This window comes from Chenopodium quinoa, unplaced genomic scaffold (assembly GCF_001683475.1).
Source record: "Chenopodium quinoa cultivar QQ74 unplaced genomic scaffold, ASM168347v1, whole genome shotgun sequence".
Taxonomy (NCBI): Eukaryota; Viridiplantae; Streptophyta; class Magnoliopsida; order Caryophyllales; family Amaranthaceae; genus Chenopodium; species Chenopodium quinoa.
In genome coordinates, this window is record NW_018742467.1 from 1140492 (window position 1) to 1158625 (window position 18134).

The window sequence follows — 18134 nt, forward strand, 5'->3', positions numbered from 1 at the left end:
ATCTCTGACGTCCAAAACAAAACCGGATATAAAGTTTGGATTACAAAACTAATGTACCTAAGATAAATTTGATAAGTTGCATTTGCATATGATTAGATAAAATAAACCTATATGCCTCAAAGCCTCATCCAAGCCGCTGACCATACAAATGGAAATTACTCATTTTATAAGGCGGGATGTTAGGATGTGCACTACATAATCAGTGACGAAGTCAGGATTTTTACAATGATAGGGTACCGTATCATCTAAAATCCTTTTATTGAAGAAGGTTCATAATACCAAGACTCAAAATTACTTAGCAATCTTATTTGTCAAACCTTTATTATTCAAAAATACATCAAATTGTTCCCCTATTCATGTCAAGGCTTTAAAATAACCTCGCTCATATTTTCTTAGATCTTTTATAATAGGTTTGGAATAAGATAGATCTTTCGTATCAAATAGGTTTATCCAAAATACTAATTATTAGGATTTATAACTAATAATTCAAGTATACTCATACATGTAAAAAGAAATGTTAAAATTAAACTTGACTAATTTTCAAGTTTTGAAAGCATATTATTACATCATCAATTTCATTATCTTAGGTAGAAAAGTAATCTTGCCCAATGTGATCAAACTTTTATGTTGGTAAGTTTTTGTGTTATTTAGGAAATTGGATAAATAGGACATTAAGAGAAAAGGGAAAAAAAAGGGGGGGGGACATTAAGAAGAATAAACAATAATGAGAGGGAAAAAAAATAACAAAATGTTGGACAAGAGATTAGAACTAGAGCTGTCAATTCGGGTAAACGGGTCGGGTTTGAGTCGGGATAGTGTGAGTTGGGTCATCTCGGGTCGAGTCAATACGGGTTAATGTCATAACATATGCGAGTCGGGTCGGGTTGGGTCATGCTTGAATCAGGTCACATCGGATCATAAATCTTATCGGGTTTGGGTCTGGTTTAGGTCGGGTTAGTAAAAGGTCGGGTTACATTCAGGTCGGGTTAAATTCGGGTCTTTACGGGTTTAAACAAGTTAGAGTCGTTCTCGGGTTCGAGTCGGGTTCGGTTCAAGTCAATTATTTGCGGGTTATAATCAGGTCGGGTCATTTTCGGGTTCAAGTCGGGTTCGGTTCAAGTCAATAATTTGTGGGTTATAATCAGTCGGGTCATTCTCGGGTTCGGTTCAAGTCAATAATTTACGGAAAACATGTTTCTTCCTTGAAATTCATCCCTAAAAACATGTTGTGAAACTAACCTCTTAAAATTCAAAGTGAAATATTGAAGGAATAGAGTTAGGATTCAATTTCCGTTCCAATACCAACATGAGATAACGACATATACATATTGATTTAATAAAGTTGGGTTGAATTTGGGTCGGGTCAATAAGAAGTCGGGTTGATTCGGGTCAGTTTTGTAACAGGTCGCGTTGAAATTTGAGTCGGGTTTGTAGCAGGTCGGGTTAAATTCGGGTCGGGTTAGGAACAGGTCGGGTTGAATTCGGGTTATGACGGGTTAAAACGGGTGTTGGTCAATTTCGGTTCAGGTCGGGTTCGGTTCAGGTCAATAATTTACGGGTTACATTCGGGTTGTCTTTAGGTCGGTTAATGTTCGGGTTCGGGTCTCAAATACTAAGGTCAACTCGGGTCTAGGGTTGGTTTCAAGTCGGGTTAGGTCGGGTTCGGGTCACCATTTTTTTCGGGTTCAAGTGGGTCGGTTAATAGGTCGGGTTGGGGTTGGTATCTTGGGTCGGGTCATCTTTTGACAACTCTAATTAGAACCCATGACCTTTGATTGAAAAGGTAAAGCTCTAGCCACTAGGCTACTAGTAAGTTGTACCATAATGATGCACTTTATATTCTATTTAAACAAATTTTACAAACATTTAAAAAAAAAAAAAAAAAAAAAAACCTGACAGGGCACGTGCCCTACAAGACACACTGTGGCTCCGCCACTGTAAATAATTTAGTATAGGATGTACAATACATAATTTAGTACGTGTATATCCGAAATGACAATATAACGGGAACCGAATATGAAAAACAGGTTAGTGTCAAAGAGTTACGATTAATGTAATTCGGTGATTCGACATAATAAGAAATATGTTTAATTAAGCATATCATTTAATTTAGTGTTAACATTTCCATCTTGAATTAACATTTAAAATGCACAAATTTTTATATGCGGACTGTTGTACCGTGCGGCAGGGGTTACTTGAGTTTCTTGGTCAGGGGTTACTTGAATTTTCAGGGTTACTTGAGTTTTCTGGGGTTACTTGAGTTTCTCGGTCAGGGGTTACTTGAGTTTCTCGGTCAGGGGTTACTCGAGTTTCCGGGATTACTTGATCGATTCTCTCGGTCAGAAGTTACTCGATTTTTTGGGGTTACTTAAGTTTCTCGGTCAGAGGTTACTCGAATTTTTCGGTTCGGGGTTACTCGAGTTGTCAGGGATTACTCGAGTTTCTCGGTCAGGGTTACTATTTGAGTCACAATTTTTTGAATGCGGTCTGACCGAGAAACTCGAGAAACCCCTGACTAAGAAACCCGAGTAACTCCTGATTGAACAACCCTTAACTGAGTGAACCCCTCAAGTAACCCCTGATCAAGTAACTCCAGTATCTCCTGACCGTGTAATTCAAGTAACCCTGACTGAAAAACTCAAGTAACCCTTGAATGAGTAACTCAAGTAACCCCTGAATGAAAAATTAAAGTAACCATGACTAAAAAACTCAAGTAACCCCTACCGCATGGTGTGGTCTGCTGCACCAAAAAATTGTTGTTTAAATGTACTCAACCTATTAAAGAGGGATAACCAATGCGATTTTTTCACAAAATATCCATGAGTTATCAATCACTTGATATAATTCACCATATGCCCATCAAAATTTTCATACTCACCACGCATGTACCCATGAGTTTCCCGAAATTGTCACTTAATGCATGCCCTTAATAATAAACAAGACATTAAGGTTAATTATGCCATCTAACAGCTTTTAATTGATTCAAATTTAAATTAGGTATTTAATTAATTAATATAAACTTTAAAAAATTATGTAAAAAAAAAAAAACCATTACCCCATCCCAACTACCCTTCCCCGTCCCAAATCCAACCTGTCCCCTACCCTCGTCGGCGCGTAAAACTCACCCGCGCCGACGCCGCCCCTCTTGGTGTCGGTCGTGCCACCCCTTTTCCCCTGAATTAGTATACTGTACCCTACCCCAAATTCCCCTTCCTTCTCGCTCGAAATCCTTACAAGAAACCCCATACCAACTAGCCTAGACCACCCATCCATTCCAGGACTCCACGCCACACCCGCTGCGGTGGCCTCGCACTCACCATTGTCCCACCTCGACACCCCTCTCCGGCCCCCTTCCCCGCATAACACATTGAAAAACCCTCCCCTACCCCTGAAACCCCCAACCACCCTTCCTCCTATCCTCGAATACCCTAGCCGCTAGGTTTCAGGGTTGGGTGAAAGGTGGTAAGGGTAGGGGATAGTGGTTTAGGGGGAGAAGGGCATGTAACCCCAACCCGTATTTTTTATAACTATTTTTCAATTACTTAATTAATTATTTATCACAGTATTTCTTAAAAATAGCATTTTGGTAAATTAATTAGTAATTTTAATTTTTGGACCAAAAAGGTATTCGGATTTTGGCGCCAAGTCTATTTTCAAGCTTAATTATTATTTTGGATTTGGATAAAATTAATAATCCATTTAAATTAATTACAAAAATTAAAGAATTATATAATTATAATTTTGGATATTTATAATATATAAAAATTTGATTTTTATAAATATATTTTGGTTTTTATGGTATTAAAGAATTTCCTAAATTAATTATTTTAATAAACCAAAAATTATTATATGATTTTTGGATTTTTGCAATACAATATATGATTTTTATTAAATGATTTGGTCTGAAAATCTGTAAAATAAAATTAATTTTGATTGATTTAATTATCTTACCTTATATATATTAAATCTCTAGATTTTCCTATTCCAATAAAATAGTATCTTACTTATATTTGATCATGTATATTTTGTTACTAAGGGCATGTTCTCATTGACTTAACTCAGTTGAACTGAACTTATCTGAACTGAACTGAGCTGAACTGAGCTGAATTGAACTGAAATGAATATTTTATAAGAGAAGGAAATTAGGAGCTGAAATGAACTGAACTAAACTGAACAGAACTGAATTGAACTGAGTTGAACTGAACTGAATTTCAACGTAAGAGAACAGGCCCTAAGTCTCATATATATACTTCTGTAAGTAAACCTTTTATTCCTTAAACCATATTCATGACCTTGCCCTCGGCTAGTGGTGGTCAGCGGTAGTTTGTTTGGAGGAGTGAATATTAGAAAATGTATTAGAAAGGATAAAAGCGTTGAATACATGCGAGGGTATGTTCATCCATTTAAATTGATTGCCTTCCATGTTTTGATTTCCTTGGTATACAAAATTCTTCCTCCAAAAGGAGAGAGGAAAAGAGAACTCTATTAGACTACAAAAAAAAAAATAAAAAATAAATAAATAAAAAACTCTTGATTTTTTTAGTGCTTATTACTCCCAAAAATCAAATTTTTAACTTTTTATTGACTTTTCTTGACTTTGACCAAGCAAATTGGGTATTTGAGTCAGGAAAAGGCTTTCGGGCCAAACTGATAGGGATGTAATGAAAATTAGGCTAATATCATCTAAAGGCTCAATGTTAAAAGCCAATTTGGAGGCAAAATAGGTAATTTAATTTTTAAAAAGAGTTGGCATCAAGAGTTGTGGGATGCAGCCATAACTGCTCCAATTTGCCTACAAATGGAAGTATGAAGATTAAAAGAAGGATATCAACAAATCAATCATCAACAAGCATTTCATTTCTTTTAAGCTTTCTTCTTAGCATTCGTAGTTTTCTTTGGCTTAGTAGCCAAGCAATAGTTTAGTTTTCTCTTAGAATGTATTGAATACCATTCGTCTTTTCTAATTGTATGATCATAGAGTTAACCTCTCCTTCAACTTATACAATCATAGACCTAGACTCTATCCTTTAATGCATTCGTAGCTTTTGTCATATGTTTATCTACTTAATCTAACTTGTTTTACTTTCTTTGGAAAAGCTTCCTTATTGTTTGTGTGTTATGTTAGCAAGGTTATCAATGTTTGAAACCGGTAACTCAAGGGGCAGCCACCTAATACTCCAGAACAAGATAGAATATTTAACTTGTTGGCAAAGAACAATATTTGCCTCAATAATGCTCAATCTCATCTAGTTGGACAATTTTGGTATTCAAACGATTTCATCCATACAAATTGGTACATTATTTTTGGTACATCATATATCCAATTCACTCCAATTTTCCTATTTAAAACTCTGTAATGTGCAATATCTAGAATTGTTATTTTCCATATTTTTTTGTATATGATAAAATGTTCAATCATATAATAAGTGAATGCATGCTATTTGAAAATTATTTTTAAAAAATATCAATATTGTTAGGTAGAAAAAGATAGAGTATTTAACTTATTAGCAAAGAACAATATTTGCCTCAACAGTGCTCAATCTCATTCAGTTGGACAATTTTGGCATTCAAACGTAGGGGTGTCAAAAACTTACCCGGTCCGAAAGGTTTACCTGAAACCGAACTGCTTTCGAACTGGTTGTACCTGAAAAGTTCTCATCCAAATCTAATTTGGAATCAATCCGAAGTTAATTTGAAATCGATATTACCCGGAAATTTATGATCCAAACCCAACTTAGTATCGACTCATTATTTATCTAAAACCAAGAAAACCCGACAATTTAAGACCTAGATTCGATTTAACCCAAAGCGAAATCTACCCAAAACCAGTTACACCCGAAAAATACCTCATTTTACCCGACCTTTTTTTTACCCGATTCAAAACTACACGCAACCCTACTTACCTGACCCAAATCTTAGGAGTTAATTAGTTTACTATTTTTTTTATTATAGTGGTGACCGTGGGATTTTGATTATAAAGTGTTGTTAATTGAGGTTATGTTAAATTGTTAGTAGAAGAGAGAAATTCTACTAACAATTAAAAATGGGATTGATAGGATTGAAAGATAATAAAATACTTATATAGAAAATAGTTCTATAATGAGTTTAAAATTACATGATTGATTTGAACTGATATCCAACCAAATTAGAAATGACCTGATTCAAAGTCTATCAAATCCATTTTGACCCAAATAAACCCAATTAAATATGAATCCGAGCTTAATTGAACTCGATATGACTCGACCCGAATACAACTTGACCCGTATTCGATTTGTACTTGATCATACCTTAGACCCACCTTTGACTCGAATATAATTAATTAACCTTGATCCGACTTGATTGGTTTGTTAGGATAAAATGACCCGTCAGTACCCGATCCAAACACTCCAACCCATCATGGGCTAACCCAAACTCCATCTGGGTACTCGATTTGACACCTCTATTCAAACGATTTCATCCATACAAATTGGTACATTGTTGTAGACACCCAAATATGTCTCCCCAAAACCAAACCCAGTGATGAATACCTTTCATGTCATTTGATTATCGAACAAAGCGAAAGTGTGAAAAGTCTAGTGACGAGGATGTTTTTTTTAAAATATCTCTTCTTTCTATTTTTGAAAATATTTCTTTTCTTACATTATTTATGAAAAACGTGCATTCCAGTTTAGTTTGGTCCATAATAAGGGTCCAATAATAGTGTATTTGGATGGAGCTTGAAAAGACCTTTCCAATGATATATTATAAGCCCAATTCCGACGAATAATGAGGAAGTTATGACCAAAATACTAAACTGGGTCCGATTTGGTTTTTATATGCGGCCCAATGATCTAGGGGAGGGCATATTATTAATTATCATTCCTAAAGCTAATAGGATTAATCATAGTCTTCTAGAATATTCTCTTAAATCCTAATGGAGTTAGGATTGATAATTATGTTTCAATGAGTTTGAAATTGAATAAAACTACTCCTTTTAAGAATTCTTGTTTTGTACGAAATGGAATATATTCATATTTTATTTTTGTGCATCATAATCTTTATCCAAATTTTATATGGTTTGATAGATCTTGAAATTATCTTTCCAATTATATATTATAATATTAAATCCGAGCTATAACCAAAAAGATATGAATGGAATATGAAACTCTATCCAAAACTGACACCCTTCCACTATTTCGGCCATATCTTTTTATCTACAAAATATTTTAATCTGACTCTAATTGAGATGGATATTAGACTTCAATAGCTTTCTAACGACATATTATATGCCTTATTTGGACTTTTGGATCAAAAGATATGATAAAAACAATAACGCGTGAAACTGATTATTAGTGCCTGACGACAAGCATTAGCGCCTGGCGCTAAGGCTTGGCACCTAGCGCTAACCTTCAGCGCCTGACGCTAATGTCCAGCGTCTGGCGCTAATCGAGTTTTATTCTCGTTGAAACTCTGATTCGTTTTCATTCGACTGATTTTCTCTATAAATAACCCTCTTAAAATTCTGTTTTCAATCATCAATTATCATCAATTCTTCTCATCAACTCTCATCAAGAATTTCTTGATTCTCTCTCTTTCTAAACCAATCATTTTTCATACAAAATTCCGCATTCACAAGATCTAGACACACCTAGCCAAATTCGAAGTTGCCTTCGCCTTGGACGTGAAAGGTTTTAATTTCTGAGGGTTTGATCCCTAATCTCTATTTCAATTATTTAATTTAATTATTTGATTTTATATTTTCCTTGAAGTTACTAACGTGTGTATTTTTTTATTAGAAAGAAATACAAGGCATCGAAGTAAGTACTTTAATTGTTTTCATTGTTATTATGATATAGAAATCATGTCTAGGTTGTTATTATAATTCCTAATGTCATGTTAGGGTGTTTTGATTTTCCTAGTATCATGTTTAGGGAAAAGGTTATAATATCAAATATGCTTATTATGATTCCTGCGATGCTTCCTATATTCTTTCCTAATATTCATGTTAGTATCGTGTTAGGGCTATATATTTGATCTTTGATGTTTAGTGACATGCTAGGGTTTGTTATTAATCTTGTTAGTATCATGCCTAGGATCTTGCTATTATGCTTTAATATGATTATTGATTATAATTATTATTGTGATGAATATTATTATTATGTTGCTTGATTATATTTATTTATTGTTATTGCTTGATCACACCTTTTATGCATGTTTAAAGGGAATTGACACGTGTAATCACGCTTAATCAGATAATTAATAATCTTGTTTAGGGTTAATTTGATTATAATTCAAGTGATCGCCAATAATAGATATATTTGTGCATTAATATTCAACCAACATAGATAAACAGGTTTAGGGTTAATCCTATTAATTGCATGTTAGTCAGAAAGCGCACATGAATACGATCAGAATAAAGTAGAGGCCTATTATTAGGGCAGGTTCAATCTCTTTTAGGTTGGATTTGAACCTTCATCCTTGAACTACCAGTCATGGTTCCAGACCTATTGGAGTTGACGATCTCCTGGATCGTTAAGGGGTGTAACCTTCACCCTGTGAACGGTTTACAAGTTCCTAAAACTTGTTGGCGACTCTTTTGCTCTATCTTCTTTCCCTTTGGACGCCACCGCGCGTACTTTAGTGTATGATCACAGTGGGGTTCAAGCTAGGGATAATGCTTGAAATATTCCCTACAATTATATATCTAATTCACTCCAATTTTTTACTACTTAAAACTCTGATTAGTGTGCAATTTCCTGAATTGTTATTTTCCATGATGTTTTTTGTAAATGATAAAATGTTAAATCATAAAATAAGTGAATGCATGCTATTTGAAAATTATTTTTAAAAATAGGAAATTTGTCTAGAAGGGGCATACATGTTCACAATTTTGTCTGGAAGAACCTTTTATGTTTAAAATGGTCTAAAAGGACCTTATAAGTTGATTTTGTTGTTTGGGGGAACCTTGAGGTCAGAATCCCATTGACTTTTTCTCCGACGTTGACCTCTCACGTGACCTTAAATATTGACACCCTTTTCTTTTATTCCATTATTTCCCTCAAATCCCCTTAGGTGGTGTTTGGATGCAAGTATTTGATTTCAAATTCAGAATTTCAAATATGGTATTTCAAATATAGACATTGAATTCCAAAATCTTTGTTTGGATAAACTTAGAAATTTCAAATTAATATTTTTGAATTCACTATGTATTTTGAAACTATGATTAATTCACTATGTATTTTGAGTCACTATGTATTTTGAGGCCATGGAATTTCAAATTTGCATGCCTCTGTTTTTCTCTCTCTAAAAATTATGCTCTAACTAGAAATTAAATAAATCATATAAACCAGAAATTAAAATAAGAGGGAGTACTTTATTGAAATGCCTTAGTATTGAAACCCATTTTTAGAAGGTGAAGGCAATAGTGAAGGATTTACAGTGTCAAGAAGTTGCAAGCGGGCTTGTCGACAGTGGCAACGGTGGTGAAGGCAACAGTGGATTTGAAATGACATGTATTAAAGCTGGATTTAAAATTCTGAAAATTTAAATGAAATATTCAAAGACTGGATTTGGGTGATATCCAATGCAAATACTTATAAGGAAAAATTGCCCAGAATAATCCGATCTTTGGGCCGTTTGCTAAAAATAATCTCACCTTTGGATTATTTTGAAATAATCCGACTTTTATACCTCTTCCGCTTTAAATGGTCCTAACCGGTCATCCAACTTGTTATTACAAGTTACTTGACAAGTGTCAGCCAATAATTGGTAAAAAAAAATATAGAAATAAAAATAGGAAAATAAATAAAATTAAATAAAAAACAGAAAAATAAAAATAAAACCCCAGCCCAGATTCCGGCAGCCGCCCCTGCCACCGGCGTCCCTCCTACCCATCCACAATCTACCTCCCCGATTCCGGCCATCAACTCCCTTCCTCTTCCCGATTTTGGCCATCCCCTCCATTCCCATCCACGTTTTTGGTCACCCCATCAATTCTATCCTCCCCGATTTCGACCACCCCCCTTCCCTAGCCCACCAACGAAACGACGAAACCACCTCTCCTACCTAGCCCAATCGCCCGAAGCCAACATACTTCCCTTCCTAAGTCCCGAAATCCCACCACCTCCTCTTTTCCAACCCCGAAATCTCAAGGGAGATGGTATTTCGGCAATGTTTCGATTCTCCTGATGGTCGTGATGGGTACTATTATTCGGTGCTAGGAATGGGAAAGGATGGGGTTCAGGTGGTGGGCTAGGGAAGGGGGCCAGGACGATTTCGGTGGGTAGGCTGGGTGGGGAGGTGGGGAGGTGGGTGGCTGGGTAAGGAGGTGGTTCCGGTGGTAGGTCTGCCGGAGAGGGTAGCCTTTTTTTTTTTAATTTTTCAATTATTTTTTTTATTATTATTTTTTAAATTTTTGACCAGTCACGTGGTGACACGTGTATAAACAATCCCAACTCACAAGTAGTAACCTGTTTAACCAGTTTCAATTTACTTGGGACCATTGAGAGCGGATTGAGTATAAAGGTCGGATTATTTAAAAATAATCCAAAGGTGGGATTATTTTTAGCGGACGGCCCAAAAGTCGGATTATTCCGAACAATTTTTCCTACTTATAATTCCCAAACAAGCAATTTGAGACAATTCCATCATTTGAAATGAAATGATGGTTTCCAAACAGACCATTATTGTAAACACTTAACTTTTTAATTGAAAAGCCGCAAGCCGGCATGTACATTGAATAATTTCATGAGAATAGAGTATCATGTGACACATAAAATTTTTTTAGCAAGCTTTTTAATATATAAAAAAAGTACAGATGATTTACATTAATTAAACAAATCCATATCCCACGTGGTATCTAGGAAATCCCATGCACTAGCATCTTCAATACACCACGTCGTTGGATAACTTAAACATAAATCTGGTAAACCATCGCTTATCTCCCAACACCCTGGATTGTATTTATCAGTTTGATCCACATCCCTTGATACCGTGTTCAACCAATCCGATACCCGGTTTTCATAAGGCGAGCTTGTGATCATGCAATCGGATAATCGGTTTGTATAACACAAGTTCGTGTTCATACAATCTGATAGTCCCTTCACTTTGTCATTACAATCAACATAATAATTACTAGTTATGGCTTCAATGTTTTCATCGGTAGATTTCGTGTTAGTATTGTTACTACTTATTTGTGGAGTGATCATATTGCCTTCTTGGATCAACATATCTAACCGATTGGAATAGTTGTTTCTTTCCTCACTTGAAGAAGATGTTTCTATAGACGATGAAACGTTACGTGTAGGGGATGAGATTGAGTGGTTCAATAATGAAAATTGCATTTGCATTTTCTTCCTCAGATGAGTTCTCCAGTAATTCTTCACCTCGTTGTCAGTTCTTCCTGGCAATCTTCGAGCAATCTTAGCCCATCTATCACAAAACAATTTCAATCAATTTAATAATTTTCCACATGAAAATTCGTAGAAATAATCCTTACAAGTTAAATACGTAATGGCCATAAAAAGGCGAACGTTTCATAGGCATGGCGATTGGTGAAAGTGATCCAATAAAGAAACGTTAGAAATCTAAAGTGGATACATAAAAACTATGGCAAGGATTGACCAAGGATGATACGTGCTCTACTAAAAGGTTATTTTGGTAGTTTTCACAAAATATTAACTAAACTACTTGTAACATATGCGATTTGGAATTAGTAATGTTTTGATATGATGTAGGTGATAAAACATAAAACATGTGACATTTTAAAAATTTTGTCGAACACACTTTCAAAGATATTTAAAACATAAAACTTACTTGTTACCCCATCTCTGATGTAGCTGAAGTATTAGCAACTCCTCTTGTGAAGTTATAGAGCCATGCTTTAGACAAGGCCGAAGATAGTTCAACCATCTTAACCTACAGCTTTTCCCACTCCTACTTAACCCTGCAAAACATTGAAATATAAAATGTAAATCATCCATGTCAACAATACTCGTAGATAGATAGTTTTATTTATTTAGAACGAGAATTTGGTACGCAATCTAATAATGAAGAGATATTGATCCACTTACTTACAAGTGTAAAGTTTCATACTAAAATCAATTAGTGATCATAAGAGTACTTCCAGTGACATATAAAGTGGTATTTTCATTTTTGATTTTCTAATATGACTATATGAGATAAATATAAACGACAAAGGAGTTTTAATAATACTTCATGAACCAATATCATTTACAATGATGCATTAGCAAACACTAACCTGATATCTTAGCTACTGTATCCCATCGCCGTGCACCCAAAACCGCGACCAAAGTTTTGAGTCGCTCATCTTCCTCTTCGTACCAAGGTCCCTTGCGTAGATTTTCTTCCCCCATTGTTGGTTAACTGTTAACAAAACAAATATCTATGATAGTAGCAAACAATGACTATGAATCGTCTGAAGAAATTGAACTCGTAGATGAAGATGCTTTGCTAAGAGCTAGTTTAGCTATTTATACTAATGAAATAATGGCAAAGAACATCACAAAAAAACTTTTAAGACTCAGTAATCTTACCTGGCAACAATTATAGGTGGATTAACACCCAAATTTATATGAATACATAAATAAAAAGGTACCCAATTGGCTCAAATTGAACTCATGGTGATAATCATACATTAATTATCTAGTATGTCATCTTTTGGACATGGACTAGTACATAAACATTATTAGATTAGCTTCCTTTTTGCATCATCCATTGTCGCTTTTGGCTATTGATGTTGTGTAATTTAATGTTAATTAGCGAGTTTTTCGTGTGCTTAGGTACTTAATTAAGTGATGTAAGCTCCGCAGCTCTTTAAAGATTGCGTATATTTGGTAGTCCACTTGACACTTTAAATCATATTGTTTAATCCTAACATATGATATGAAAGTGTAAGAAATTATAAAATGAGATAAGATAGCTTAGGATAATATTCAATGAATGATGAGCCACTGGCGATTTGAAGAGCTAATATCGAATCTACTAAATCTGATCTTATGTGCTTCCATCATTCCTTTATTAGGAAATTATCTGAAATGGATATATTTGATGAGTTAGCTTTGTGAAATTGTGTTATTAGAGATTGGAATTCCAAGATCATTGCCTATCCAAACATATTCAATAATGGTAGTAGTCATTGTGCTTCCTTAATATATTGTATTTGTCGTGTTATATTTATCATGTTGAATTATAATTGTTAATTTCAACCCATGATGTTAATTGGGACTAACTGAGATATGAGGTTAGAGTAGATAGCTAGCTCTTCGACTTTCAAACATGGTTAGGGGGCAAATCTAACCAAAATAAACGGGTTTTATAGCAGTGGTAGACGCCTAAACCCGTAATTGTTTTATAGCAGCCGCCTTTGCTGTGTACTTTGTAGTCACCAGACTCACCAGTCACCACCAACGTAATGTAACCAGGAAAAAGAAAGGGGATGAATTTGACCAGATACCCCTTTATAGATTAAAAGGTCAGTGGGTCGTAATGTAGTAGCAGCCATCGTAATCAAGTACTGCTCTTTCTAAGAATCCAAGCGGGTTGTTTGGTACATGGGAGTTTAGGACGAGAATGTGACTTATATAATACTGAGTAGAACGAGCTCACATGATTTTTTCATGGTTTGAGACTAGAGACCGGGAAAGAGATTCACATTTGGGAATATATGCCCTCGTTTCCCAACAAAATATTACCGAGGGATCAAAGTATTAGAGGATGAGGATGAGGATTGAGAGGTGAAAAATGACTAAAATGCCATTAAGGAATGGGTAAGAGGAGAAATCTAGTATATTTGACAAAAAAAAAAAAAAAAAAAAAAAAAAAGAAAAAAAAAAAGAGAGAGAGAGAGAGAGAAATCTAGTATGGATAATTTTGTAAATATTGGTCTTATTTTTATAGATTCCCAGCTGCAAATTCCAATTCCTAATCCCAATCTATATTGTTCAAACTCTCATTCCCAAATACCAAAGGTAGATTAAAAGTGTAAAAAAAAAAAAAAAAAAAAAAAAAAAAAAAAAAAACACTTTTCATAGCCCAAACTACTTTGTAATGTAATCAATATAGCTGGCACTCACAAAAGTCACAATTTGCCAAAACAAGCCAGGAAAGTGTGAGATAAAAGTTAATTGTGCAATGTATAAACTATATTAAGATAAGTAAAATTAAGAAAAACTAATAATAAAATAGTAAAACCTAAATAAAATGTAAAGCATATAATGCTCCTAAATTTTCTATCACTATTTATTTAGGATGAGTTTTTCCTATATAAACTGTAATTGATATCATTTTCAATATAAGAGAATATAATAAAGAAAACATATTCTTCGGTATTATTTCATTTTCAAGAATAAATATAAGTAGGTGCGGCAGCTCTACTCGTTTCTCATATAGTTTATAAATATTACTTATTAATCTGATCCAATCACCCATTATACTTCCGCTGTCTCCAACAAATTTGGTATCAGAGCCGGAATAATTATATCATGGCTTCCAGTACATCAACACCATTTTTCTCTTATTCCCAACCGACACTTCCTATCTTTGATGGAGAACATTATGACTATTGGAGTAGTCAAATGCAAACATTCTTTATATCCCAAGATTTATGGGAGCTCGTGGAAGGAGGCTATGAAGACCTTCCAGAAAATCCTAATGAAGCACAATAAAAACTACACAAGGAAAACAAGAAAAAAGATGCACTTGCTTTACGATATATTCATGCAGCCGTGAGTAAAACTATATTTCCCCGCTTATATGGATTGAAAAAATCCAAAGAAGCTTGGGATACATTAAAACAAGGATTTCTAGGAAATGAAAAAGTTGTTGCTGTTAGATTACAAAATCTATGGAGAGATTTTGATAACCCGGAAATGCAAAAGACAGAAAATATCTAAGTTTATTTTTCACGAGTCACGGAAATAGTTAATCAAATAAGAAGTCTCGGTGATACATTAGAAGAAAAAAGAGTTGTTCGAAAAGTATTAAGAAGTATGACAGAAAAATATAATTCTGCCACATTTATAATAGAAGAGTCTAAGGACTTGTCAACTCTCACAATGCATGAGTTGATGGGATCTTTGGAATCACATGATCAAAAATTGAAAAGAAATGCAAATACCGATCAACTTGTAGATCAAGCGTTTCAATCCCAACTTAACATATCAAACAAACAATATCAAGGAGAGTCAGAGAAAAGAGGGGGAAACCAAAGAGGACATCAATATGGTAGAGGTCGTGGTACCCAAAATTTTAGCCGTGGCCGAGGACAAAGTAGAGGAAGAGGTAGCGGACAATATCAAAATTATCAACAAAGGTCAAATAATTCTTGTCGTATTTGTGGTAAGTCTAACCATCAATCATCTGAATGTTATTTTAAATGTAAGAGATGTCGTAATTCAAATCATTCTCAAAAAGATTGTTGGCATCAAAATGGAAATAATACAAATGAAGCGAATTTCACCGCTAACGCTGAAGGTGAACAATTATTTCTTACGTGCATGGATGCACAAAATAAGTCTAGCAATTTATGGTTTCTCGATAGTGGTTGTAGCAACCACATGACAGGAAATAAGGCCATGTTCATCAAGTTAGATATGGGTGTAGCAAATCAAGTCACCTTAGGTGATGGAAAAAAGGCAAACGTCGAAGGACGAGGAGTCATTGCTGTTAATAGCAAAGCAAATAACACAAAATACATACATGATGTTCTTTATGTGCCTAATTTGACACATAATCTCCTAAGTGTTTGGCAACTTGTTCAACGAGGATATTCAGCAAATTTTGACAATGGGGAATGCATTGTTTCGGACAAAAAATCTGGTACTATATTGGCGAAAGTACAAATGGCTGATAATAAAGTTTCCCCGCTTCATATGCCACAAAAGAAGCTGGCATTGCAAGCAAATGTTATGGATGAATCTTATCTATGGCACTTACGATATGGACACTTGAACCAAAAAGGATAACAATTATTGAAACAAAAAGACATGGTCGTGGGATTACCACACATTGATAGAAATATTCAAGTTTGTGAAGGATGTATATATGGAAAAATGCATCATCTTCCATTCCCAAAAACTTCATGGAGAGCTAAAGCTCCTCTTGAATTAGTACATGCAGATATATTTGGCCCCACAAGAAATCGTTCTCTACAGAATAAGAGGTATTTTCTATTATTTGTCGATGATTACACTCGTATGATGTGGATATATTTTATTGATCAAAAGTCAAATGCTTTCAATGTATTTCTCCAATTTAAAGCATTAGTTGAAAGACAAAGTGGTTATATGATAAAGACATTGAGAACTTATAGAGGGGGTGAATTTATATATAACCCTTTTATGGAGCATTGTAGAAATGAAGGAATAAAAAGACAATTGACAGTCTCACGAACACCTCAGCAGAATGGTGTAGCAGAGAGAAAGAATCACACAATTGTAGAAATGGCAAGAAGCATGATGGAAGAAAAGACTCTTCCTAAAACATTATGGGATGAAGCTGTAAATACAGCTATTTACATACTCAACCGTTCACCAACTAAAGCAGTTAGTAACAAGACTCCTTATGAAGCTTGGAATGGTAGAAAACCGGTTGTTAGTCATTTAAGAGTTTTTGGATGTATTGCATATGCCTTAAACAAAGATCAAGGTAAAGACAAGTTCGATCCCAAAGGGAGAAAGTATCTTTTTGTGGGATATAGTGATGAATCAAAAGGCTATCGTCTCTTAGACCCACAAGCTAAGAAGCTAAGAAGACATGGGAGCTTGTTGATCACCCTGAAGGTAAAGATATTATTGGTCTAAAATGGGTTTATAAAACAAAACTAGACCAAGACGGAAATATTCAAAAACACAAAGCAAGGCTTGTTGTCAAAGGATATGCTCAAAAATCCGGAGTTGATTTCAATGAAACATTTGCTCCAGTAGCTCGTATTGAAACCATTAGGACAGTGTTAGCCATAGCTGCACAGAAAGAATTATATGTTTATCAGCTTGATGTGAAATCCGCATTTCTGAATGGTGTATTAGAAGAAGAAGTGTATGTGGAGCAACCACACGGTTATGAAATTCAAGGGCAAGAAGATAAAGTTTATCGTTTGCATAAAGCGCTCTATGGGCTTAAGCAAGCGCCAAGAGCTTGGAATAGTAGAATTGACAAATATTTTATGAATAACGGATTCAAAAAGAGTCCAAGTGAACCATCACTTTACATTAAAGAAAACAATGATGGGCATTTTCTCATTGTTTGTCTTTATGTTGATGATCTAATCTACACTGGAAATGATATGAAACTCATTAATGAGTTCAAAGAGTTTATGATGCAAGAATTTGAAATGACAGACTTAGGACTCATGAAATACTTTCTTGGAATTCAAGTTACGCAAACCAAGGGAGAAATTTTCTTTAATCAAGAAAAATATACTGTGGATCTCCTAAAGAAATTTCATATGGAAAATTGCAAACCAGTGAATACTCCTATGGCATTGAATGAAAAATTAAGTCAAGATGATGGAGCTAGTAAGGTCGATGGTAATGTGTACAGAAGTTTGGTAGGTTCTTTACTATACTTAACTCATACAAGACCTGACATAGCTCAAGCAGTGAATATGGTATCAAGATTTATGAATAATCCTAGCAAATTACATTTTGTTGCCGCAAAAAGGATATTACGATATCTTCAAGGTACTAAGAAAGTAGGTCTAAGATACCAGAGTGAAGTTGATAAAGAATTGATTGGTTATACTGACAGTGATTGGGTTGGTTCCATTGATGATCGTAAGAGTACATCACCCTACATTTTCTATTTAGGCACTAAGATAATATCATGGAATTCAAAGAAACAACAAACAGTAGCACTTTCTTCTGCAGAAGCAGAATACATGTCTGCTACTGAAGCAGCATGTGAAGCAGTTTGGGTACGAAGAATTTTAAAAGACTTGGGTCTTCAGCAAGAAAGCCCCACGATGATATTTTGTGACAATATGTCTGCTATCGCTATGACAAAGAATCCAGTGTTTCATGCTAGAAGTAAACACATTGAGATTCGACATCATTTTATACGTGAATTAGTCAATGAAGAAGAAATACAGCACGAGTTCATCAACACTAATGATCAGCCAGCAGATATGCTTACCAAAG

At 34.7% G+C, this 18134-nt stretch overlaps 1 protein-coding gene across 1 annotated transcript; it reads right to left on the reverse strand.

Moving 5' to 3' along the window:
• Window positions 1–9365: 9365 nt before the first annotated feature.
• LOC110719036 (transcription factor MYB27-like) lies at window positions 9366–12406 on the reverse strand. The gene is made up of 3 exons (XM_021897949.1): window positions 12239–12406; window positions 11794–11923; window positions 9366–11409 (listed from the first exon to the last, which is right to left on the reverse strand). Exons 1-3 carry the CDS (start codon window positions 12351–12353, stop codon window positions 10806–10808), a joined length of 849 nt encoding a protein of 282 aa, XP_021753641.1. The 5' UTR covers window positions 12354–12406; the 3' UTR covers window positions 9366–10805.
• Between the last annotated feature and the right edge of the window lie 5728 nt (window positions 12407–18134).